This window comes from Bubalus kerabau, chromosome 7 (genome assembly GCF_029407905.1).
Source record: "Bubalus kerabau isolate K-KA32 ecotype Philippines breed swamp buffalo chromosome 7, PCC_UOA_SB_1v2, whole genome shotgun sequence".
Classification (NCBI taxonomy): Eukaryota; Metazoa; Chordata; class Mammalia; order Artiodactyla; family Bovidae; genus Bubalus; species Bubalus kerabau.
In genome coordinates this window covers 109494877-109519704 of record NC_073630.1, presented here as the reverse complement: position 1 = coordinate 109519704, position 24828 = coordinate 109494877, and the positions used below count along the sequence as shown (strand labels likewise).

Genomic DNA, 24828 nt, shown 5'->3' with positions numbered 1-24828 from the left:
TCCCAGGGCCGATGTTTAACTCACCTTCCACTTCTCCATGCGCCACCCCCTCCCCGCTCCCCTTTAAGGGCAGGGCTGGGCTGGGCATCACTGTGGGCATGAGTCCCCCTGGGGGGTGGTCTCCCACCTGTCATGCCCACATGCAGGGCTGAGAGCCCTCGGTCAGCCTCGGAACACGGGCCTTGAAGCCACCTGGCCACAGACCGCTTCCACCAGCTTCTCTATGAGGGAAGTTGTCCTCGTTAGAACGTTCCAGTCTAGAGGGCTAACCTGGGCAGGAACAGGTTGGGTTCTGACTGATGTTTACTGGATCCTGCACATCATCATTTTATTGCAGGGTAATCTAAGGACAATAAAATCCTTCCGTTTCAAAAGCACAACTAGAGTTTTGACAAATTAAATACCGTCCCATCACCCCCGCCACCAGCTGTCCAGGCACCCCCATGGGCCTCTCCACGGGTCTCTCCACCCTGCCCCCTACCCCCCAGGCCCCGGAAGCCCCATCAACGACTGGCTTTCTGTGGCCTGTGGGCTGGCCTTTCCTGGACTTTGATCAGAACGGACTCCTGCCACGTTCTTTGCATCCGGCTTTGTCATTCAGCGTGAGGCTTTCAGGCTCCTCTTATGGTTGAGGGGCCTCAGCAGTTCGTAGCTTTTTGTTGCCAAGTAGTGGTCCCTTGGGTGGACAGCAGTTTGCTTCTCCAGGCACCTGGGGATGGACTTTTGGGTTGGTTGGTTCCCACTTAGGGGCTGTCGTGAACTTTCATGTGTATCTTTTCGTGAGCACGCACTTTTCTTTCTCTTGGGGTTTTTGCATAAACGTTGTGTTTAACTTTATAAATAACCAGCTCAACTCTTCCAGCTGTATTATTTTACATTCCCCCCAGCAGTATATAAACATTCCAGATTGTACCCCACCCATCCTTGCCAACGTTTGGTGACTTCAGTCTTAATTCTCTTGACTCCCCTGGGTATAGGGTGGTTTCTCACTATAGTTCTGATTTGCGTTTCCCAAAAGGCTAATGACATTGAGCATCTTTTCATGGGTTTATTTGCCATTCAGAATATCTTCAGATGGTTGACATCTCTCTGATTTCACTTTTTGCATATGTTTATTCTGCATCGGATTAACGTATGAACCACGTATGTTAAGTACCTACTCTATCATGTGACACCAAGTCCTAGGGGTAAAAGGACTGTGTAAACTTTTACCCCCCGCCAAAAAAAATAATTGAGCATCTGTCGTTTGCTAACGGCTGTGATGGCTAAAGGAGATACGTGCACGTGGAGCAGGTCAAAGAGGAGTTGGAGGAGAGGGATAAGGGGCCCGGGACCGTGGCGTGTGTCAGGTCAGATGCTTCGCAAGCGCAGGAGAGAGGCGGGCTGTCACAGCAGGCTTGGCGCAGACGGCTCTGCAGGCCTGATAAGCGGGTGTTAGCAGGCAGGGAGAGCTGTTGCTGGCGAGGGCACAGCATTTACGGAGACCAGGGGGCTTGCAGGAATGGTAGGAGGGCAGTTGCCGGAGCTGGGACTTAGCAGGACGCTTCTCCGGACTCCGTTCGGTGAGGGGGCGGGTGATCCTGTGGCTAGGAAGCTGAGAAGAGTCCGGGCCTCTGGCCTTGTTGAGGGGCATTAAGGAGATGGGGAGGGGGAGACTGCGAGGTAGTCAGAAGAGGTGGGGGCGGTTGGGGGGCAGGTCAGATGCGCCCACAGCAGCCTCCCTGGGACCCGATGTGTTCACAGCCCGTAGCTGCTCCTTTCACAAGGCACTTGGCTCTGCAGTGCGTGTCGGCGGGTGTCGGGGATTAGATGCCCTCCTGGGAGGACGCTGGGCTCTGATGACAGAGCATCTGAGCTCAGGGCCTTAGGTTTGCTGAGGCCCCTGGGCCGTGTGTGTCGGGGAGTGCCGTGATCCACTTTGATAAATTGTACGTTTAAGCCTGATGACTGAGTCCGGAGAGCTGCTCCTGGTCTCCGACGGTGGCCCAGTTCTCACTGCAGAGTCCAGCCAGCCTTGGATTTGAGCCATGAAAGGGAGTTTCCCAAATCGAGGGATTTGAACAAGGAGGGGCCCCCCAGCTGCCTGCCCACCTCTGTGTTCCTGCTCCTCCAGGCCAGAGGCTCCGGTTTGGGTCAGACCCTGCCTGGCAGCCTGGGGAGAGCTGGTTCGGAACGGGGGAGACCTGCTCTGGGGAGCTAGACTCAGAGAAGGCGGCAGCCCCCTACAAGTGGGAGAAAATTAAGAGTCGTAGATTTTTTTTTTCCTAAGGAAACTTTTATGTCCCATGTGTATTTCGAAAATACGTATTTGTTTGGCAAGTACTGAAAGAAAGCAAATCACCTCGCATCTCATAAAAGAATTAAATTGCCTAGAATTCTTGTCACCCAGGCAGGTAGGTGTACTTCTGGGATTTTCCTTACGGAGTTTTTGACGTCTGTATTTGTGTGTGTCTGTGGGTCATTCTCCCACCCAACTCCGTTAATCCAGAGAGTGGAAAGCAAGTTTGCCCGCTTCTGTGTTGCCTGTGTTCATTCTGGTCTCGTCCCTGCAGAATCCGGCCATTGCGGACATCTACACGGAGCACGCCCACCAGGTGGTGGTGGCCAAGTACGCGCCCAGTGGCTTCTACATCGCCTCCGGAGGTACCTGTCCATCCGCACACGTGGCTTCTGGCTGCATTGGTGTGGCCTGCCGCCCGCCCCGAGTCCTGGGCTTGGGGAGGTTGGGGAGGTGGGAGAGGGAGGCAGGTCCAGGAGGGTGGGGAGGGTAGGTAGGCTGACATGGGAAGTGTAAGCCACCGAGAACCCCCTTTCCAGAGCTGTAGCTGGCAGTGTCCAGCTGGTTCCAACTCGGAGGTCAGCGGGATGCTCACGAGCCATTAGGGCAGCTGTGTTGTGATGTATCAAAGCCCATTGAGAGTGTGAGTGTGTGTGACTGTGTGTGTGTGTTTCTGACTTGTAGCTTTGCCTCGTGTGTGTGTGTGTGTGTGTGTTTCTGACTTGTAGCTTTGCCTCATGTGAGTGTGTGTGTGTTTCTGACTTGTAGCTTTGCCTCGTGTGTGTGTTTCTGTGTGTATTTCTATGTGTGTGTTTCTGTGTGTGAGTGTGTTTGTGTGTGTTTCTGTGTTTGTGTGTGTGTGTGTGTTTCTGTGTGTGAGTTGCTGTGTGTGTGTGTGTGTTTCTGTGTTTGTGAATGTGTGTGTGTTTCTGTGTGTGTGTGTGTGTGTGTGTTTCTGACATTTTAGCTTTGCCTCGTGTAGTCTTTCTTTCTCTGCTGTCCCTTTCCCTGTACCGAGCACAACTCTGGCCTCAGGCAGGCACTCGTTCTGTTTGGCGGTTGAGGTCTTGGCTCCCTCCAGCTGGACTTCTGTGTGGCCCGGTGGGAGGCTGGGCTAGAGGAGGGACATGAGATGCCCATGGTGAATGAGTCTCTGTTCACCCCGACGCTGTCTTCTCTACAGCTGAGAAGGAGGGCACACAAGGTAGACTGGCTGCCCCTGCATCTCCCATTCATTCATCGGTTCGTACACTCAGCAGGTGTTGACGGGCAGCCTTGCCTGCGTCCAGCTGGGTCTCAGGCCTCAGGAAGGGTGATGAGCTGATGTGGGCCTTGTCACTTCCCCCCCGGAGAGGGATGGAAATGAGCAAATTGCTGAACGGACTAATGGCCAGCGGAGAAGGGCAGGGATCGTACATAGCGGTGGCCGCTCGTCTACACTGCCCTCTCTGTGCCTGGCAGGCGGCGTAGTTGTCCCTGTAGGAGTTGCCCCTTCATAGCTGTGTTGTCGTTGTCTAGTCGCTCTGTTGTGTCTATCTCTGCAACCCTATGGCCTGTAGCCTGCCAGGCTTCTCTGTCCATGGGATTTGGATTTCCCAGGCAAGAGTACTGGAGTGGGTTGGCATTTCCTTCTCCAGGGGATCTTCCCAACCCAGGGAACAAACCCGAGTCTCCTTTACCGCTGAGCCGCCAGGGAAGTCCTCCTACCTATGCAAGCCTTCCTTAAAATAACTCCCCTTCTGGGCCTTAATTTAACCGCCTTATCCGTAAACCGGAGCTTTAGTTCCTGCCAGGTTGGTTTGGGGAGGACCCCGGGCAGCAATGCGTGTGTGATGCCCGGGGTGCCCTGGTGGGCACCACAGGGGACCGGGTGTCTGTCCCTGAAACTCCGGGACACTCCGGGGTGAGAGGCGTGCTCGCTAACGGCTGAGGCCAGCTGCCCAGGGTTGTGTGTGTGGGGCTTAGCCAGGAGCTGGCACGAAGTGGGCCCTTAATGATTTTTATGTTTAGACCTACTCTTGATTCCATCTGTAAAACTTGCTCTAATTTATATCCTATGATTTACTCTAGCCCTGTGATTCCCAACCCCCCCACCCCCGCCCCCGCCAGCCCTGCTTTGCTTGCCAGCACAATGCCTCTTCATTTAAAGCCCGGGATTTGGCCCTGGTGCCTTTTAAAATGTGTCTTCTCGGGAGAGGAGTATGGTTGGCGCAGCTCAGCGGCCTGGTGCTGGGAGCCACGGCCCAGCTGCTGAATCACTCACGAGCCCAGGCCTGCCCTGCGGTCCCCGGGCAGGTCATTGAACCAGCAGGAAGCATGGTCCTCGCCTACTAGTGCAGAGACCGTTGCAAAGGACAGTCCGCAGAAGTACAGGCTCCATCTCACGTTTTCCCTCCCTTGCAGGCTCCCGGCTTTGGTGGGGAAGTGAGCGGGGTGGGGCTGTGAGTCCGCAGGCCGTGGGTGGTGTGTTTTATGTTTCTAGCAAGCTGGTCCTTTGAATGGAGCAAAGACCAGGAAACATTTACTGCACGGAGATTAGTGCTCTGGGCTAAAGATAGTGTTGTGTGTAGAGTATTGAGCTGGAGAGGTGCCGTGCTCTCTGGCTAAAGTGGGTTACCCAGCACCTGGTACTTCCAGGGTGGGGTTGGGAGTCCCAGGACCTCGGGAATCCTGCGGTCACTCCCAGACAGGGCTCCAGCCTCAGATCTGTGAGTCTTTAGATCCCCGTAAGTTTGGCTGGTCCACATTCAGGTAAAGGATCGAACCTTCCGGAAGGCCTGGGTGAGGAGCCCAGGCCCCCAGCCCCTAAACCAGACAGCAGTGTATGCCTTTGGGACCCCTCTCTCCTGGCTGGTGGTCCTCAGGGTAGAGCCATTCCAGGGCCTTATTTACCTTTCTAGGGGATCTTCCCAGGCTGCTGGGGCTGCGTAGGGGTCTCCACCCCTGACACCGCAGTGATGCTGGTGTGAGCCCCACACCAAAGTGGGGGGCACAGGCTCACCATGAACAGATCCTATTTCTTTTCTGGAAGCAGCTTATTGTCTGGGGAGGGACCCTCTCCGGATGGTGGAAGGAGGCCTTGTGGAGGAAGGGAGCCCTTCCCCCGGCCCTGTCTGCCCCGTGCCCTGTGGGCCTCTGCTCTGTGGCCCTGTGAGTGCAGCACGTGGACGCGTGTGTGTGTTTGCAAGCAGTGCCTAGTCTGTGCTGTACCCCGTGGCCTAGCGCAGGGGCCCGGTCCCCAGGGGTACACAGTTAGGGCTGCCCTCAGCCGATGGGGCCACGCCTGTTCTCTAACCCCTCCATCTGTTTCCAGCCCAAGCGCTCCTGAAAAGAATTAAATGTACCAGCAGGGCCCATCAGAGAAGGCTGATGGTCCAGGTCAGGGTCGGGGGGGCAGGTGGTGGAGAAGAACTGTGATGCCAGGCCTGTTAAGGGGAGAGTGAGCTGAGGGCAGGGCAGGCAGACGCCCTCTGAGCCCGGGGAGGGGGAGAGCGGCTCTGCTGTCTTGGGGGCCGGGGGTGGGGCTGTTTCTGACATGTGCTGCAGACGCTGCTGTGTTCTCCATGACTCCGTGTAGCGCCCTGGGCTGGCCTGAGCGCGGGGACTGCACGGCCTGGTGCATGCATGAATGTGAGCACACGTACACGTGAGCACGGGCGTTGGTGCATGGGTCCTTCCTGCACACGCAGTACACCTTTCCCTTCTCCGGCCTCTGCCCCTTTCTTGCCTTTCCCTGCTGGCCCGTTGGTTCACCAAGGGGCCTAACTCACTCGAGTCAGCTTCTGAGCTCGCCTCGGGCAGCGTGCCAGGCCGTCCGGCTGGACCGGTCCAGAGACCAGGGTGCCCTCATCCGTGCCATTCACAGGGAGGCCTGTGTCCCCTCCCAGCTGTCCCACGGCCGGACGGGAGCCCCGGGTGTGTGCCCTCAGAGGCGGGGTCCTCAGTGGCCTCTGCAGAGCCTTAGGCAATCCGCTGACCCATTAAAGACTAACTCGTCTAGACTGCAGCGGACCGGGGGCTGGTCTGAGACTTCGCACGTGTCGATTCACTTTGTCGGCACAACAGCCCTCTAGTGGCTGGTTATCCCCCCTCGGGTGCAGTAGTAGGGGGTGTTTTAGACCCACAGAGCCACAAGGGGCAGGGGTCACGTCTGCAGCAGACACTCACCCTCGAGTGGACCCAAACAGGAGACAGTAGCTGTTCCCCTGGACCTCACATTCAGTGAAGCAGCCAGGGATCCTGGAAGCAGGGTGACCAGAACTGCTGGGGGGACGGGACTTCCCTCGCCACCCCACCCCCACCCCCTACCCTTGACGCACGTGGGGCTGAGCTCCTAGCCTTGAGAGTTCCTGTAAAACACTCCACCTTTCCTGCTCCTTTGGGAAAGGGTGTGTCAGGGTTGGTGCTGGGAGCTGGGTGTCAGGGTGGTGACGGGCAGGGAGGTGGTGATGCTTTATCACTGATCAGCCGCAAGTGCTGCAGTGAGAAACCAGCTTGGCGTCAGGTTCTGCCTGGAGTGTCATCCCTCCCAGCCCCGACCTGTGTGTCTCCCAGGAGGCTCTCAGCCACCGGTGCTGGCAGGGTGCCTGGCTCTACGAGCAGAGCCTGCAGAGCACAGGGGCACCTCTCGTTTCCACTGGTCACTGCAGCACCCACACCCGAGAGACAGTGTCACTAGGATTTTTCTGTTTTGCAAATGAGGATCCTTAGCTCCTAAATGTTAAAGGTAGTTGCCCCGAGCCCGTGTTCCAGTTAGACCCCCTTCAAGGAAAGGAATACAGTCATAAATCAGTCTGCTTCCAGGGTTCAGGGGGTGCCACCGTGAGTCCCTGGGCTTCCTGGAAGCCCGTGCAGGGGCCATGATCCCCAGGGAAACACAGATACCCCGTGCTGGTCCTCATGGAGGCAGCGGGCTCTGAGTGATGGCATCTGAGTGCTGCTTACCTGATGGATGCCCGCGCCTCCTTTCAGCCCTGCCCACGCCTCCTTCCAGCCTCGCCCAGGCCAGCCCACCAGCCTGGGGACCGCGGGAAGCACCACATGGCATGCCCAGAGCCCACGCGGCCCTTGGCCCCAAGGTGAGCGTGGCCCTCACCACCCCGTTGTGCCCGCAGACGTGTCTGGGAAGCTGAGGATCTGGGATACCACACAGAAGGAGCACCTGCTGAAGTATGAGTACCAGCCCTTCGCTGGGAAGATCAAGGACATTGCTTGGACGGAAGACAGTAAGAGGATCGCCGTGGTCGGGGAAGGAAGGGAGAAGTGAGTCTGGCCTCTGCCCCGTCCCCGCTCTCCCCGTCTATGTCCCTTGCTTGGCTCTCTCCTGGGCACCCGAGTGGGAGGGCTGCGGTGACATCGGTGTGGCTCTGACTGGGGGTGGCCGGGTGTATGATGAGTCCTGTGGGTGCTGGGCCTTTGATACAGGGCTGGCTTTAGCAGTGCACGTCCAAAAACCACGTGTCAGCACAGGGAGCACCCCCCCCACCCCCACCCCCGGGTTTGTCTCTGGGCCCAGGCACCTCCTTTGATCCGGCATCCTCGGCCCTTCGCCTCCTGGAACCCGTGCTGTCCTGCACAGGTTCTAGATACAGGGAGACGGAGCAGGTCAAATCGTGGGGCTCCTTAGAGTGTTTACTGGGGTTCCTCCCTGAAGCTTCCGCACGGCCACACCTGCCGAGGGGGGAGGCTGGATGTGATTGCCAGGTGGGCACACCCCACATGGCCTTACTACGGAGGAGGGACACTGGGCAGGTAGCCCTGGGCAACTGCTTGCCCTCACAGGGCCGCTGACCAGCAGGGTCAGGACCTTGCTCCAGGTGTCTGGCTCCAGGCGCAGGCAGGGTTCTGTCCTCAGCCCCGCTGCTGCCGTCCAGCACTTTGAACTTGTCTCCATTTCCCTTACTCAGGCTTTCTCTTAACGGGTATCTTGATAGGTATTCATCCTTCCATTGTCTCTTACGTCATCCCTGTTGGTCTTAATTCCTTCTTCACTGAGTCATAGCTCGCAGTGCAAACAGCACGTTTTCATTGACTGCCGACTGCCCGCTGACTGCAGGGCGGCGTCTCATTTCGAGCAGGGGCCAGGGCCTGGTGTGTTTCGTGGTCCCCACCACCAACCACCCCCCCCATCACTCCCCCCACACCCTCATTAAAACGGCCGTGAAACTGGTGAACCAGGCCTGAGCCATTGGCCTGGCTGGTACTTCTGAGGCATCTTCACGTGGGGGGCTCCTTGAGTCTGGGCTGTAAGACACGGTCACCTGGTCCCTTCCCGAGGGCCCTTGGGGCCGCTCCCACTAGCTCTCCCTCATTTCAGACGAAGCCGGGGTGCTGGTGTGTTGGTTCTTTCGGGGAGCACGTGTAATGCATGATCATAAGCGGGGCTGCCCCCCCCCAGCATCCCTACCCCTGGTCGCTAAGCGACACAGCTGCCCGTCCCAGTGACCTGGCAAGCCCTGACCTTTCTCTCCTGTGGCTCCTCTCGTTGGTGAAGGTTCGGAGCCGTCTTCCTGTGGGACAGCGGCTCCTCCGTGGGTGAGATCACGGGCCACAACAAAGTCATCAACAGCGTGGACATCAAGCAGAGCCGGCCGTACCGTCTGGTGACCGGCAGCGACGACAACTGTGCTGCATTCTTTGAAGGGCCACCGTTCAAGTTCAAGTTCACGATCGGCGTAAGTGAGCGTCTCTGGAGGGTGGTTTTAGGGGGAGCTTTGTGGCTTATATGTGAAGCCAGCGGATTCTAGACCTGTTAGGTGCTGGTGGCAGAAGGTCACGCGTGCACAGCGTTCATGCCAGGTTCGCTGGGTGATGGTTCCAGCTCTCGGGGGTGGGCGGGGAGCAGGTGTACCCTGGGACTGTGTGTGTACTGGGCAGGGGGCACATCTCTGACCAGGCGAGTGTCCTGGCCCGGAGAGGCCCTGTTAGGGGAGCCCAGGCCCGAGGCAGCCTGCCCTCTGGTTGTGCCAGTGTGAGGCCCACTGAGCCACCAGTGTGGCAGAGGAGGTGAGCTCCAGGGGTGTCTGGGTCTGTTCCCTCCGGCGCCTCCTGGGAGATGGATGAGGGCAGGGTCACACCGGTAAGGTGACACGTGGTGAGCAGAGTTGGGTGGTCTGCCTGTGGGGGCGTGCTCTAAATGCTGAGTGGAACCACACAGCCTTCTGTAGGAATGACTGCAGGGCCTTGGTCCCCGCAGCTTTGCACGTGGGCCTGACCCTCTCTCAGCCTCGCTTTATCCATCTGCAAGGTGGGCGTGGAACATGGGTGTGAGAGCATTTTAGCCATGGAGTTGGGCTGTGCACAGTGCCCTCCCCAGGTCCAGAGCGGCCCCAAGGCTCGTTTCCCCCTCCAGGGGTCTGAGTATAGAAGGAAGGGCACCTGGCTGCGGAGAGCCCACCGGCGAGTCTCACAGACCACCCATGGGCGGTCGTGGTTCCCGACCTGCTCTCCCAGCGACTCTTGTGAAAACACTGCAAGGCCGCCAGCCCTGGTGGTAGAGGTGGACGTGACCTCGCTGAGCTGCAGAGTGGAGGACACTCGGCCCTTTACTGCTGGCTGTGTCCCCTGGAGGCGGTTGAGCTGGGCTTGGCCAAGGTCCAGGGACGTGTCCAGAATGTTAGTGGCTTGTTGAGGAGTCTGTAAACTCTGATGATGACGCGATGAGTCATGAAGAGCGGGCAGGGCGTGGCCCGATGGTGGTGAGGGTTCTTGACGGGCCCCTGGGGTGTCCTGGGGACAGGATCCAGGCCGTGGGCAGCATTTCTGGACATGGGTCTCGGCCCGGCTGCAGAGGGGCTTCTCCAGGGTTCCCTGTTTGTGGTGAAGCGGTATCAGTTTTATCCCAGGGCTCCTGAGGAGTGTCTCTGGCTGGCTGCCTGGGAGGCACAGTGGGCACGGCTCCTCTGCCCTTCGGGGTGGGCAACCTGGAGTCCCTCCCAACACCCCCAGCACCTCCCGGAGGCTGGCCCCCGGGGCTGCTGGTCGTGGTGGGGTGGTGTTCAAGGTCATGTTTCCTGAGCAGGATAAGGTGCTCTGGAGCACGGATGAGTCATGCTGAGTCAAGTAGCTGGGCTTCCTGCATGGTGCCCAGCAGAGGAAGGAGGGGAGGTTTCCGTGGCAACCAGAGGCTTTCCCAGCCCATCCCTGTGGAGCTAGCCCGCCAGCTCCCCACGCCCTGCACACACGTTGTGTTTGTTTTTACTTGGCTGAGCTATGGGTGGACAGGGCTTCTTTCCATCCACCCCCACCGCGCCCCCCTAACCCACCCAAGGATTTAGTTGCTCTTTGCAGACGTGGGTTAGACCCAGCAGCTCAGTGGCGGCAGGGGGTAAGTGGACCCAGGATTCTTTCCAGACTTGACCCGAGCCTGTGCTCCTCACCCCTGCCAGTCTTCCCTCTGTAGTATGTATGTGTCCGTTCCACCGTACGTGTCCCTGATGAAATGATCGCTCACCTGGGGACCTGGCTGAAGGTTCTTCCGCTTTCCATGCTCCTTTTTCATCTGGGAGCACCACCCTTACCCCGTGGCCCCAGCCAACATCTGTCTCCAGGGTGGGCACACAGCTTGTCCCCACGTCTTCTGTGTAAGGACCTAGCAGGGATCAGAAGGGGCTGCGGACCAAGAATGGGGTCCTGGGTGGCAGCCCAGCACCGCAGCTGGCCAGCTGTACAGCCAGTGGGCTGGCCCTGCCCCTGAGCACCCCCTGGTAACAGGGTGAGGAAAGCCCTCGTTCATGGCCCCCAGAGCTGGGGCGAAAGGAGAGGTGCTGATGGACATGTGAGTGTCCATGAGCAGCTAGCTGTTGGGCTTCTGCTGGAGAAGATTCTGACAGGCTCAGTTGGCCTTGAACAGAAAGGATAGGAGGACTCTCGGGGTCACTCACACCCTCCTAAAATGCCTCCTAAGGGGCTGACAGCAAGGTCAGCTTGTGACTCTTCCGTGTGTACCTGGCCTCAACCCTCATGGCCCCAGAGTAAATCTGTAACGTGAGGACTGCCCATTGGTCCATGTTCCAGCTCCTGCCATCTTCCTCTTGGCCATGTTTAGGGCCGTGGGGTATGGGGTGAGTGTAAGGAGCCCAGAGGGGTCAAGTTCAAGTTGCTGCCTCAAAAAGGAGTAACTGGTGTTCGGATCAACTCCCAGGAGGCTTGGACCCGGGTGGAAGGAAAGCAGTGTTACAGAACACGTTGGGTGGCCATGCGTCCACCTGCTGGCCTGAGCGCAGGGGTCCTGTTGTTTTTCCTTCTTGTTTAGAGTTTGTTTAAACCACCTTCTCCTGTTGGCAGAGCGAGAGTGGAGACAAAGCTGAGTCATGCCCAACTGTAGCCAGACGGTCCAGGTTCCCGCCCAGCCCGCCGTCCTTGTTTGTCTGAACCTGAAATGGGCTGAGAGGCTGCAGGACCACCAGGTGGAGGTGCTGCAACTCCAATCCCCCTGAAATTGACCCCAGCCCACCTGGGGAAGTGACACCAGGGTCCAGGGGACCAGCTGTGGGACAGAGGCCGTGGGCAGCAGTGTCCTGTGCCCAGGGCTTTATATTCCCCTGCGAGGCCCTCCGGGTGGCCTGAAAAGAGGGCAGGTGGCCCTGCCCATCCCTGCCTCTCCCATGGGGTCTTCTTCCTGCTGAGGGCATCCCTGGGCTGGGTGCATCTGGATGTGTGGTCATAGGCCCACTGAGCATCTCCAGCTCACCCGTGTGTCTGCACCTGGCCACCTGGGGCCTTGGTGAGTTTCCACGCTTCTCCAGCCTCTGCTTCCTCCTCCGTCGGGTGGGCAGGTGGGCACTCCTGGAGCAGACACCTCTGTGGCTGTGTCCCTGGTCCGTTCCATAGTATGTGTGCCTGATGAAATGATGGCTCAGAGCAGGAAGCGTTGGGGGCCTTCTTTACCCCAGGCCCGCTTGTCAGACTGTGGCTGTGTGATCTGGGACTGGAAACTGCCCACCGCGTCTCCCCAGGCCTCTGAGAGCAGAGCACACCCTGGCTGAGGAGGGCATGCCTGGCTCCCCCTTCGCCCAGGTGGGCTGCACAGTCTGGCACCTGACTGTCTCACGCATCGCCCGCGGGAGGAGCTGCCCTTCCTTCCAGAGCCTCCGTCTACTGCGATGGCAAGTATCACCTTCCTAGACACGGAAACCTTGAGCTTGAATGTGTGAGGTTTCCGGGCTGTTGTGATACCCTGTGTCCTTACGACAGGGCAGGAAACAGCTTTGCATTCAAGTGTGTCTCGGGTGCCTGCTCTGCGCTGGCCCTTGCCTGGGCACACAGGTGACCTGAGCTGTCCTTAACCACCACACCCTCATGCCAGCTTTTCAGAAAGCTGTGTGCGTGTCCATGGGGGTCATGCCGGAAGGTCAGTGGGGCAGGGGGTGACCCAGCCAAGCTCCGTGGATGGTCAGTAGCCTAAGGAGGGTTCGAAGCAGCCTTTTGATTCTCCCATCAGGTCCAGTGGTCACTCTGGGCAGGTCTGTGCAGGGCGACTGGAGAGGCAGGGGAGAAACGTGGTGCTGCCCCTCCAGGCACTTGGCCAAGGGTCCTGACCTTGCAGAGGGAGAGAGAGGCAGGTTTGGGAGGGGGCGGTGGGCTGAAGGGGCAAGGTAGCCTTCCAGATCAGGATGGACACCCACTCCTGGGGTGCTGACCATGGAGGCATCTGCTGCCCTCAGGGAGTGTGGGGGCAGTGGGCCCGGGCATCTGGGCTGTTCAGTTCCTTTGCAAGCCTGTGATGTGGGATCAGGGGCAGTTGATCCAGGGTTTCAGCGTGCAGGTAGGAGTCCCACTGTAGGACCCCACCAAGGCCGGTGAAGCCAGGGCGGGCTCTGGGGACACCCGAGCTGATGGGCTGGTCAGCTGAGTGGAGCCCAGGGGCTCTGCGTCCCTGTCAGTGACTGGACTCAGTGCATTCCCTAATTACTGCTGGTGGCCCCCATCTCGGGTTTCTCAGTCGTGGGGGGGGTGATGGGGAGCAGCAGTGATGGGGGGATAATGATGGGTATAATGACAGTGGGGGAGGTACTGATGGGGCACAGGTAATAGCAGGGTGGGTGGGGGTAATTGTGGGGAGGTTCTTGGGAGGGTCCATTGACACTCTTCCAATCAGAGCTCTGGCTTGGCCGCGCCTGAGGCTGGGCAGCCCGCACCCCAGGGACCTGCAGGATGTTACTGCCCCTCCGGGACCTTAGGGGGTCCGGGGCCCCCAAGCCCAGCTCCGTCTTCTGAACCCTCCATGATGTTTCCCCCAGCCTGTTCGTCCTTTGTCCTCTGGCCTCCCCTCCCCGTGAAACTGGCTATTTTTAGCCCCCTTTTTTTTTTGGTTAATGGTCTGCTTACTGTTCCTCCCTCTAAATTGGCTATTTTCAGGAGCCGACATCAGTCTCCCACTCATCTGGGCTCTTGGCTCCAGTGGCAGGAAAAGCTGACGGGGAGACTTTCTAAAGCCACAGCGCCTGGTCCCCGGGTGGAGGGACGTCTGCCCTGTCCAGTCTGACTCCTGCCCGGCAGCCTGCCTGGTTCAGGGGTGGGACGACAGACAGATCCACATGTGTGACGTCCTTGTAGGGCCAGGGGTGTTGAGGGTGGCAGGCCGGGGGGAGGCCTGGTGACCGTGCTGACCTCTGAGCTGGGTGTGTGAGGGGTTAGCCCTGTTGTCTCAAGGAACCATGGTACCCGGAGTTGGACGAGCTGGCATTGCAGGGTGACCCAGGGTCCCACTGGCTCATAGAGTGTTTCTCACTCCCCCCAGCATAGCCCCCACTTTGGCCCCGTGATCTGCTCCACCGCGGGGCACTCTTGGCATGCCGGGTCAGTCACAGGGACCCAGGGGGCTGGCCTACCCCCGTCCCTCGCCCACCTCACCACCCAGGAACCCAGAACAGCAGGGCGGGGTCAGCCAGTAGAGGTGCGGACAAGAGGACCAGACTTGTGGGCAGGCGTGCAGAGCAGCGGTTGGGTTGTTTTTCCTTTGACCTCGTGCAGGAGGAGCCACTTCTGCCTGTCCATCCTCCCATCCCCATGGACTGGTTCTGGGAGGACTGAGAGACGCCCTCCCAGCACTTGTCCTGAACTACCCCAGGAACAGAGTCCGGGAGCCCTCGCCACCCAGCAGGCTACCTCGCAGCCCTGGGGATGGCAGGCTGCTGGCCATGGGCCTGAGGAGTTAAGGATCTGACCCCCGGGCTCCCCGCCAAGCCGACCAGCCAGCCTGCCTGCCTCCTGTCCAGGGCCAAGAGCCAGAGCTCTGCACGGGAAACCGGAGACCTGGGTTCCCAGAACCTGGGCTGCTTGGAGCCTGGTTGTTCCCTGGGGAAAGAAGGGTACCGGAGGCTCCCAAGGGGGTCTCAAGGTGGTAGGGTGACTGAGAGCCGCGGTCATGGGGAAGGGCAGTCAGAGGGCCCAGTTTGGAAAGTTCGTTCATTTTAATGGATCGTGAGCCCACTGGGAGACGGCCGTTCTCCAACTAGCTCAGAACGCAAGCCTGAGAGCCGGAAAGGTTGGCCTGAGAAGCAGGATAAGTGGACGTGATAAACAAAAAAGGCAACACAGGCCATCCTGGGGTGGGGGGGTGCGTAACCCTGTCTCTGCCCCCATCTTCATGTTGAGTCAGTTCCTAGGCAGGTTGATAAGTCCAGGGGTCCCCAAAGAGAAGAGGGGTCTGGAATTCTCAAGGAGGAGAAAAGGACAAACTTTTTTCCACTCTACATTCTTTAGCATTATATAACAATAATGTATCCTGCTTGAGGACAGTTTCTGGAAAAAAACCTGGCTAATCCTATTATCTTAAAATGTAAATTATGGGAGTGGGTCTAGTGACAACCTCCAGACATTCTTTTGATTCACTGTAATAACTGATTAAAAGTATATAACTCCATTGCTAACACTAGTGAGGGGGTACTCTTTCTGACCCCCTTCTGATGTCGATGTCAGCTTTGTCTGTCTTTTTTATACTTTAATAAAACTCTGTTACACAAAAGCTCGGAGCGATCAAGCCTCATCTCTGGCCCGGGTTGAATTCTTCTCCGGAGGCCAAGAATCCCGGCGTCTTTTGTGGTTCAGCAACAACTTTCAATGTGGTCCCCCAGTGTCTGCGCTGAGTCCAGATTTCCCTCCCCCCACGAGGACCCCCGTGGTGTTGGGTCAGGGCCTACCCACCCTCAGGGGCGTTATCTTACCTTGACTACACACATAAAGACCCTGTTTCCATTGAGGTCACGTTCACAGGTCCTGGGATTTCAAGCCATCTCTCAGGACAAGTCAACCCATAAACTTTATACACAAACACGTGCAGCTCCTTCCACCCCAGCAGCTCAGGCTTTAAAAGTGTCGGTGGTTTACCTTGGTAGGGGCTGGGATTTGCATTGAGTCGAATTGCTTTTCCTGTAGGTGGGGCGTCTGTGGCCACGGGGGCAGGTGACCCGTGCACCTTTAGGAGAACTGACGACACTTGTCGCTTCATGCGTGCTGGCAGGGGCCAGGCTTCGGATTGATGGCTTGTGGGGTTTTCAGAGGATCACTCTCTGATGCAGACCCTTATTGACTCAGGAAAGAATGACTTCATTTACTCCTTTAGGTAATGGAATCACCGCTGGAAGTCATATCTCCTCAGACTCTTATTGCCAGGAAGGTCATCGCCACTGTTTAATTTCTTTGAAACCTCAGTTCGTTCAGCAAATGCCCAGATGAGCGTCTGCTGTGTGCTGGGCCCCGGGCCAGGCTCCGAGGACTCAGGAACGAGGCCTCACAGTTCCAGCCTCACTAAGCATGGGGGTTCTGAGCTTGAGTGGACTTAAGAGCCAGAGGGAGGGTGGCGTTTCTGTCTGCAGAGGTTGGGGAGCATGTACGTCACAACAGGGAGGCCTGGCAGGCAGAGATGGGCCCTGCCGAGGCCGGGGGCTGAGCCAGACTTCTTGGTGTGTCCGCTCGGGGCTCCTGCCGAGCTCAGAGGGCTCCCGCGGACTGGCATTCACATGCATGGTGGTCGTGGGCCTCAGAGCTCGTAGAGAGCTTTCCTGAGCTGCCTGTCCCTGGTTAATCGTCCCTTTTCCTACAGGACCACGGCCGCTTCGTCAACTGCGTGCGATTCTCTCCTGACGGGAACAGATTTGCCACGGCCAGCGCCGATGGCCAGGTGAGGTCCAGGACCAGGGAGGTGGGGAGCGGGGGGCATTCGTTAATCTCTTGGGCCTCTGGTTGTTCAAAACAGACAGACTCAGTGAAGCTGGTCTCAACGGGCAGCTCCCTCCCTCCTCCTCCCAGGATGTGACTCCGTTTGAGACTGTGTCCTCAAAGCGTGATAGCCCCATCTCTCTGTCAGTCTCCTTTAAAAGGCGCTCCAAATTCATCCAGTTTTGATGAATTCCTGTAAAGTCACAGTTGCCAACCCTCTTGATGGTGGAGCGGGGATGAGTGGGAGGAGCTCAGTCAGTGTGCTGACGGCCGGGCATACACACCTACACATGATCCGTGTGTTCATACACTCGTACGTGATTCACATGTTTGTATTTCCTGAAAGATCTTCATCTATGATGGGAAGACGGGAGAGAAAGTGTGTGCGCTGGGAGGAAGCAAGGCTCACGACGGCGGCATTTACGCTGTGAGTATAGGCCCGTGTTCACGGCTTGCTCTGTGCTTATGGCGGGGCCTGTCTGCGTTTGTCATCATCCATATGCGGGTTGAAGTTGGAAGCTTGAGATGAGGGGTCAGGAGTGGGGGCACTGGCAGAGACCGTCAAGGTCACGCGGGACAGGGTGCGGTGGCCCACAGAGGCCTGTGGCTGGGATGCTCGTCCTGTCTTTGCCCTGAGTGTTCCACCACCTCCCAGGCTGTCATCCCTGCTCAGGCACAGGGGCTGTGGACACAGCTCCGGTGTCTGAGTCTCTTCCCCCCGCCGGTGGAATGCTCTGACCTGTGACCACCATTTGTTTGAGTAGATCAGCTGGAGTCCTGATAGCACCCACTTGCTCTCTGCTTCCGGAGACAAAACCTCGAAAATCTGGGACGTCAACGTGAACTCGGTCGTCAACACGTTTACCATGGGCTCCAACGTCCTGGACCAGCAGCTGGGCTGCTTGTGGCAGAAGGACCACCTCCTCAGCATCTCCCTGTCTGGCTACATCAACTACCTGGACAAAAACAACCCCAGCAAACCCCTGCAGGTCATCAAGGTAAGGCCGGGCCATGGAGCAGCTTGGCCTGCAAGGACTGGCCAGAGGGGAGGCGGGCATCCTGCCGGAGAAGGGGCAGCTGAGGCGAGGTGGAGGTCCAGTGGAACCGCAGGACGTTGCTTTGGGGATGTGAGTTTAGCAGAGATGAGAAGCCAGGCGCTGAGATCCCCTTGAGCTGTTAAGAAAGCCCTGGCCCCTGCTCTCGGGGCTCGTTTGTCCCAAGGGGCTCAGCCTTCCTCGGTTAGGAGGCCACCAGCTGTGTCCCCCGTATCAGGCAGGATGAGGAAGATGCTGAGCCCTGAGACGAGGCATGTGGTGGGGTGTGGCCACGGTTGTGGGGGGCCCAGCTGGTCTTGGAGCTGGGCCAGGACGATGTGCAGGGTGTGAATGTGAGAATGAGTGGGGAGGCCCTTGTCCCGTGTGGTTAGGGCAGGGTGGGCACCAGCCAGTGGTGGGGAGTGGGCACTTGGAAGCGGATGTGGACTTGGAGAAGCCCGTGGAAGCCTGAGGGGCAGAGGCCCGAGGTGTGGGCAGCAGGGAGCGATACTGGAGGGCATTGGGGAAGACCCCGCTTCCCTGCCTCCCATCCTCGTCTCATCGGGATGGCTCACCCAGGCCAGCTGGCCACCAGCATCTGCCCTGAGTGTCCCGCCCAGGTGGGGCCGTGCCTTCTCCCTCCCTCAGCCCTGGAGATGGTGGCGTCTCAGGAAATCGCAGCCGGACTGGGAACTCCTGTGTCTCAGGGCCCCGCTCTGACCCCCTTGCTGCCCACGGGCTTGCTTCTGCTGCTGGGTGGGGTGCTCAGGGTCACCCTCACCTGCCCTGGCAGCCCTGGGTGAGCCATGCTTTCAAGGGAGGGGCCTCCACAGCAAGGCTTCAAGTGGCTCCCTGTCCTGCGGCTGAGCCCTGGGGCCAAACGTCAGCACCTCCTCAGGCCCTGCTCGCTCAGCTGCTTTCAGGCCATACAGACAGGCCCTGGGAGGCTCCTGGGCCCCGGGGCCTGGGTGTAGACCAGGCTAGGATTATTCCCCGGGGGCCCAGTCCCTCCGCAGGCCATGGGTTGCCAGCTGCCTGACCCTGCAGCGTGTGTGCACCCCACAGTCTGTGAGCCGGTGGCTTTCATGGGCTCAGGTTCCCGATGCCCGTGAGGCAGGGGCCAGGCCAGGCCATCTGCCTCCTTAGGCCTTGTGTAGCTAGCTTGTGAATCCCGAGGGGTGTTTGGTGCCGACATCAGGCTGCAGGTGAGCCCAGGAACTGGGCTGGAGTTAAATCAGTTCTTCTCAACCCTAGTGCACGTTCAGGTCATCTGGAAATTTCCATAAAGGGCTTGATGCCTGGCCAGCCCTGTCGGGATGCAGTCAGAGACCGTAGGAAGCTCTGAGGGGTCGGTACTTTTAGGTGCACCCAGGTGATCCTGTGGCTCGAGCTGGAGCTGCATCAGAATCGAATCACCTGAGCAGGCCCGCTTGTCAGAACACGGCCGCTGGGCAGCACCCAGTGCTCACAGCGTTCATCTGTGAGGCGCGGGAGAGCCCCAGTGCTCACAGGCTCCTGGCAAGGCTGCTTGCTGCCCCAGATGGGGCGGGCCAAGTCCCAAGGCATCCCATTACTCACAGATTGTGTCTGGGTTCCCAGGCTGCGTGGGGCAAGACTCCCGGTAAGGCCTGGTGGGTCGCTGCCCTGTGGGAAGGACTCAGGGATCCTGAGAACTGTGTGTACCTTTCTCTGATGAAACACGTCTCGTCGTGGCAGCAGTCAGCGGTGCTCAGAGGGCTCTGGCTGCATCTGAGGAGGAGAAAGAGCTGTGATTAAACCCCATCTCTTAGATTTCCATCCCAGGAGCAGTTAGTTCAGTTCAGTTCAATCGCTCGGTCGTGACCAACTCTGCGACCCCATGGACCATAGCACGTCAGGCTTCCCTGTCCATCACCACCAACTCCTGGAGTTTACTTAAACTCGTGTCTATCGAGTCTGTGATGCCATCCAACCGTCTCATCCTCTGTCGTCCCCTTCTCCTCCCACCTTCAATCTTTCCCAGCATCAGGGTGTTTTCAAATGAGTCAGTTCTTTGCATCAGGTTGCCAAATATTGGAGTTTCAGTTTCAGCATCAGTCCTTCCAATGAATATTCAGGACTTATTTCCTTTAAGATTGATTGGTTGGATCTCCTTGCAGTCCATGGGACTCTCAGGAGTCTTCTCCAACATCACTGTTCAAAAGCATCAATTCTTCGGTGCTCAGCTTCCTTTATAGTCCTAGTCTCACATCCATACATGACTACTGGAAAAACCAAAGCTTTGACTAGACAGACCTTTGTTGGCAAAGTAATGTCTCTGCTTTATAGTACACACATCACATTGTGGCAACAGTCAGCGATGCTCAGAGGGCCCCGGCTACATCTGAGGAGGGGAAAGAGCTGTGATTAAACCCCATCTCTTAGGTTTTTTCCATCTCAGAAGCAGTTAGAAAGGGAGGTAAAATGCCTCCCTTCAAAGCAGTCATCTGGTTGTACACGAGTGTTCTGGGCCCCTTTGTTGCTGATCAAGGAGGGATCACAGCCCTGGGACTGCCCTGGTTGTGGGATCACAGCCCTGGTGAGGGTAGGGAACTCAGGAGAGAAGAATTCTCATGAGCCAGGGACAGAGCTGGAGCTGTGAGCTGGGTCTCTGGGTGGAGACTCTCTGGGCCGTCCAGTGGCTTTGGGGTTCTGCTTCTGCGAGAGTTGGGCCTTTAGTACTGCTCCTTCACCTTCGTGGAGACCCAGTGCTGGGTGGGGGCTTGTCCTCCATGGCTGGGGACGGGGGGCGGCTGCCTGGGTCAGTCTGCGCAGACCCAGGTGCTCTGCTGGGGCTCCTGCTAGACCCCCGTCCTCCACACAGGTCGGGGTTAAGTGCCTGGGTGGGGAGGGACCCAGGTATCAAGGGGTGGTCAGCAGGAGGCGGCTGACCCAGGCCGGCGGGCGGTGTTTCAGGCCCACGAGGGCCGTGGCCGCTCCCTGGGGCTTAGCCGGCGGTGAGCGTTTGACAGTCACTGGCTGGACACAGGCATGTCCTCGGCTCACCCCACCCGTCTGTCTCCTCCGCAGGGTCACAGCAAATCCATCCAGTGCCTGACGGTGCATAAAAACGGCGGCAAGTCTTACATCTACTCCGGGAGCCACGACGGACACATTAATATCCTTTGACTCACAGTGCTGGCTCCGCAGGCCCTGGCAGGAGAGGCGGGAGTTTCCTGTTCCCACGGGGCCAGAGGCCAGGCTGGACAGGTGGTGGCCACAGGGCTCCTCTGCCTCGTCCTGGCCGCCGAGAGGTGGCCTGTTCCACACTCGGGCCCTCCAGCTCCGGGTCATGGCCTTGACTTGATGGGTCACTCGCTCTGCGGCCTTGAGGGCCTGGTTGCTGAACTTCCCTGTTCGTGACCTGGTCCTGGCCTCACCCCTCACGAGCAGCAGAATCCATGTGCGTTAGGATCCGGAAAGACTTAGAGCCTGTTGTGGGGAGTCCTTTTGTCTTAAAAATGGGAAAAGCGAAGCTCAGACACCTCGAGTGGCTTCTGCTCGGCGACAGCAGAGCTGGGCAGAGCCCACGCCCTGTCCCCCAGTGCGGGGCTTTGGGGTCCCCCCGAGACGTTCCCAGCAGCCCTTCCAACCCTCCCACTCCAGCATGGCCAGTGATGTCCGCAGGGCCTGGCTCGGCGAGGTATCATGGCTGCATGAGAGGGCTGCCCTTGTGCAGCCCAGCCCCTGCCCCTGGAGGGGCTTCCAGGCCCCGCGCTTCCCCCCACCTCCGTGGTTCTGCCTTGTCTACAGGGTTCCCTCCTGGGAACGGTTCCCCATAGCCCCAAGGGAGGAGGGCAGAGGTCCCCCTCTGCCCCCTCAAAACAGAAGGAAAAGAGGGTACAACTGGGGTCCTGCCCCATGTCCCCCAACTCCGGGCACCACCCCATCCTTCCTGCTCGTTCCCGGCCAGCCCTGGTGTCCACTCACCATGATGTTGACCTCTTGGGGGATCCACAGCGGAGGCGGGGTGGGGGGGCTCCCATCCTGAGACCTGTGAGCTGCAGAAGATGCCCGCAGCTTCCTAGGGAACTATCCTCGGTGCAAACAAAGACGCTTCTTTGTTGATGTAAAAGGAGAGCCTCATAACTTAAAAACAGCTCACACTTGGGCACCCCGAGCGGACGGTCAGCCTGGGACCGGTTGCCAGATGGCACCTGGGCAGCCATCAGCCAGTCCTCGGGGCACAGGCCGCCTCCCACTGAAGGTGCTGGGCTGGACAGCAGGCAAAAGAGAGCGAGGGGGTCGGGGGGCATCGGCCCGGGTACGTGGGGTCCCCACAGGGCTTCCTTCTTGAGCCCCCTCGGACAGAGGCACCACTCCATTGTGGCAGGACAGCGCCGTCCTGCCACCCGCCCAGTTCTCATTCTAGAGACGGGTGGACTCTCCCACTGCATGCTCTCTTGCTGGTTGATCACAACGTCCACTTCCTGAAATTTGGAGCACCCTGAAATTTGGAGCTGAATGTGCACAAAGAGGTTCACTCAGCCCGGTGCCCACTGTCCCTTCCATAATGTGCTGCCCGGGAGAGGGGACGGGCCGTGGCCTCCCCAGGGTGGGGCACGCACCACATCCTGAAGCCAGGCTCTTCCTTAACCCCCTGGCCCCACATTACTGGGATTCTGAGACGGGGGAGAACGACTCCTTTGCTGGGAAGGGCCACACGAACCAGGTGTCCAGGATGACCGTGGACGAGCACGGGCAGCTGGTGAGCTGCAGCATGGACGATACGGTGCGGTACACCAACCTCACGCTGCGGGACTACAGGTGAGAGCTGCCCGGGGCCAGACGCACTCCCCTGCCCCTCAGCCCGTCGGTGGTGGAGTCGCCCTCGGGGGGCCCATGCTGCTGCTACCAAGCCTGGGCTGACCAGCGCACCCAGGGCAGAACCACGGGCTGGTCACCGTGCCCCAGGGGCCCTTTCACCCAGCCGGGGAGGCACCACGCTTGGCTCAGTTCTGTGGCGTTTTCCTCAGCTTACCGTTTGTTAAGTAGTGGTTTGTGTGTGCAGATTTTTCTGGGATGTGTCTTTGTAGTTTCAACCAAAAGTGCTAAGTCCCTCAGTCGTGTCCGACTCTGCAACCCCGTGGACTGTAGCCCGCCAGGCTCCTGTGTCCATGGGATTCTCCAGGCAAGAATACTGGGTTGCCATGTCCTTCTCCATTAACCAAAAGTAAAGGTGACAGTTTTCACCCATCCCGTTTAAAGTACCAGTTATATATATATATTTGTCTGTCTGTCTGTTTAATTACATTGTGGAGGAGACTGGTCATGGCCATGGAAGGGTGAGAAAGTGAAAGTGCTAGTCACTCAGTTGTGTCCGACTCTGTGCGACCCTATAGACTGTAGCCCGCCAGGCTCCTCCATCTATGGGGATTCTGCAGGCAAGAATACTGGAGTGGGTTGCCATGCCCTCCTCCAGGGGAATCTTCCCGACCCAGGGATTGAACCTGGGTCTCCTGCATTGCAGGCGGATCCTTTATCATCCAAGCCAGATTCTTTGGGAGGTCAGGACCAGAACTAAATTCTGTCTGAACCCAGGGAGTGCCAGCCAGGGTGTCTGGCTGGTGCACATGGGGCCCGACCCAGGACAGGGCAGCGGGGGGGTGGCCCTCGGCGCAGATGCGGGACATGCCGCTTTCACCTCCTCTCGCCGCCCCCACCCCTCGTCCCAGCCCCCCATCTCGACTCTCTCTCCCATAGAGTCGGGGAGTCTTTCCTTCCTCCCTCCCATGTCTGTTTAGCAGAGGCTCCTTCGGCCGCGATTGGGTGGAATTCCCACCTGTCACCGAGCGGCTGTGGTCCTCACTGAGTGCGTGTCTATGCCTTCCCTGCACCCCTGGAGACTAACGCATCCTTCTCTCCACAGCGGACAGGGAGTCGTGAAACTGGACGTCCAGCCGAAGTGCTTGGCTGTCGGCCCCGGGGGCTACACTGTGGTCGTGTGCATTGGCCAGGTACGGCTCCCACCCGGGTCTGACCAGAAGGTCCAGACTGACACTGCGCAGTGCCTGGTCCCCACGTCCCTCCACAGCCGTTCTCCCCTTCTTTACTGAGAGCTCTGCTGCGTGTGCTGAGGGTCTCCCACGTGTTCACTGAATCCTCAGCAGCCCCATCAGTTAGGCCGGCATCATCCCCACCTCACAGGTGGGGAAACTGAGGCACAGAGGCTAAGCTGCCCCAGGGCTGCATCCGGCAAAGGGCAAAGCTGGGATTTGAACCCAGGCAGCCTGGTCAGAGCCCACACTCGAGGGTCAGACGCCCTGCATGGGGTGGTCCCTCACCCCTGCAGCCCACAAGAGGCACAGCCAGTGTGGCTCAGTCCGCTCATTGCAAATCCCAGCCCTGCAGTGCTTGGCTGTGTGGCTTTGGGCGTTTTCCTCACCCTCTCTGAGCTTTAGTTTTCTCGTCCCTTGCAGCTCACAGGGCGGGTTACGAGGAAGTACACAGCAGGCTGTTGGTACCGCCTCCGCGAGCGAGGAGGCTGAGAGTGGCCGTGCCTCCCTCCCGGAGGCCCTGTGATGGTGGAGGGTGGCACCCGGGCCTCCGCGGGGTCTGCTCTTCCAGCCCCGGCAGCCTGGGTTCTCATTCAGGGCGGTGAAGGTCTGTCTACATGCCATTTCTTAAAATTTCCGGAACACACTGCCCTTGACTGAGACCCAGGCCTGACCCACTTTATCCAGGACACTGCTCTGCAGCAGACGCCGTCTGTCGCCAGGGCGGGGCATCCCAGCGTGCAGGGTGGAGGAAGCAGGCGCAATAGAGCCCCTGTTGGCATGAGCAACAGACCCACTCCAGAGAGCTGTCTTTCAGATCCACTGCCCCTCCTCCGTCCTGGGAGCTTAATTGCTTCAGGGAGTGTGGATTCCTGTGTGTCCTAGATAACACAGCCCTTCCGCCAAGCAATTACGGCAGACAGCGGGGTGGCCAGTGGGGGTGCACGAGGAATTGAGGACTGGGAGCGCCGTAGCAAGTGTGGGAAAGACCAGACGTGGACCTTCTAGAAGGTCACACTGGGAGAGCTCACAGGTTCCTGGAAGAGCCGCCCGAGGCTCTGCTTAGAAGGGGCTGGTGGGTATAGGGTCTACTCCTGGGTTCCCAGGAGTCCATGGCCCATGCGATCAGGTGTGATGACTGCCCTGTTTTATTCTGTTCCCCTGCTTCTCTCGGGCATCCTGACCAGAACTCCCCACGGCCAGTCATAGGGTCCGCAGACTGTGCTGGAGGGGCCCACGATTCTCAGTCAAGGAGCAGCCACATTCAGGTCTCACCTCTGAGACTTGAACCAGAGTCTGGACAAAGGCTCGCCGTCTCTCCGTCGGGGGTGCCGGGCAGTAG

General features: G+C 58.7%; 1 protein-coding gene across 1 annotated transcript in view; it reads left to right on the top strand.

Annotated features, from left to right (window-relative positions):
- The window catches only part of WDR1 (WD repeat domain 1), a 41308-nt gene that overhangs the window by 9722 nt on the left and 6758 nt on the right, over window positions 1–24828 (top strand). The window contains exons 3-11 of the mRNA XM_055589106.1: window positions 2553–2643; window positions 7393–7540; window positions 8772–8952; window positions 16323–16400; window positions 16785–16865; window positions 17203–17436; window positions 20521–20610; window positions 22103–22257; window positions 23360–23447. Of these exons, the coding sequence (XP_055445081.1) occupies window positions 2553–2643; window positions 7393–7540; window positions 8772–8952; window positions 16323–16400; window positions 16785–16865; window positions 17203–17436; window positions 20521–20610; window positions 22103–22257; window positions 23360–23447 (1146 nt within the window). The remainder of the gene's footprint in view (window positions 1–2552; window positions 2644–7392; window positions 7541–8771; window positions 8953–16322; window positions 16401–16784; window positions 16866–17202; window positions 17437–20520; window positions 20611–22102; window positions 22258–23359; window positions 23448–24828) is intronic.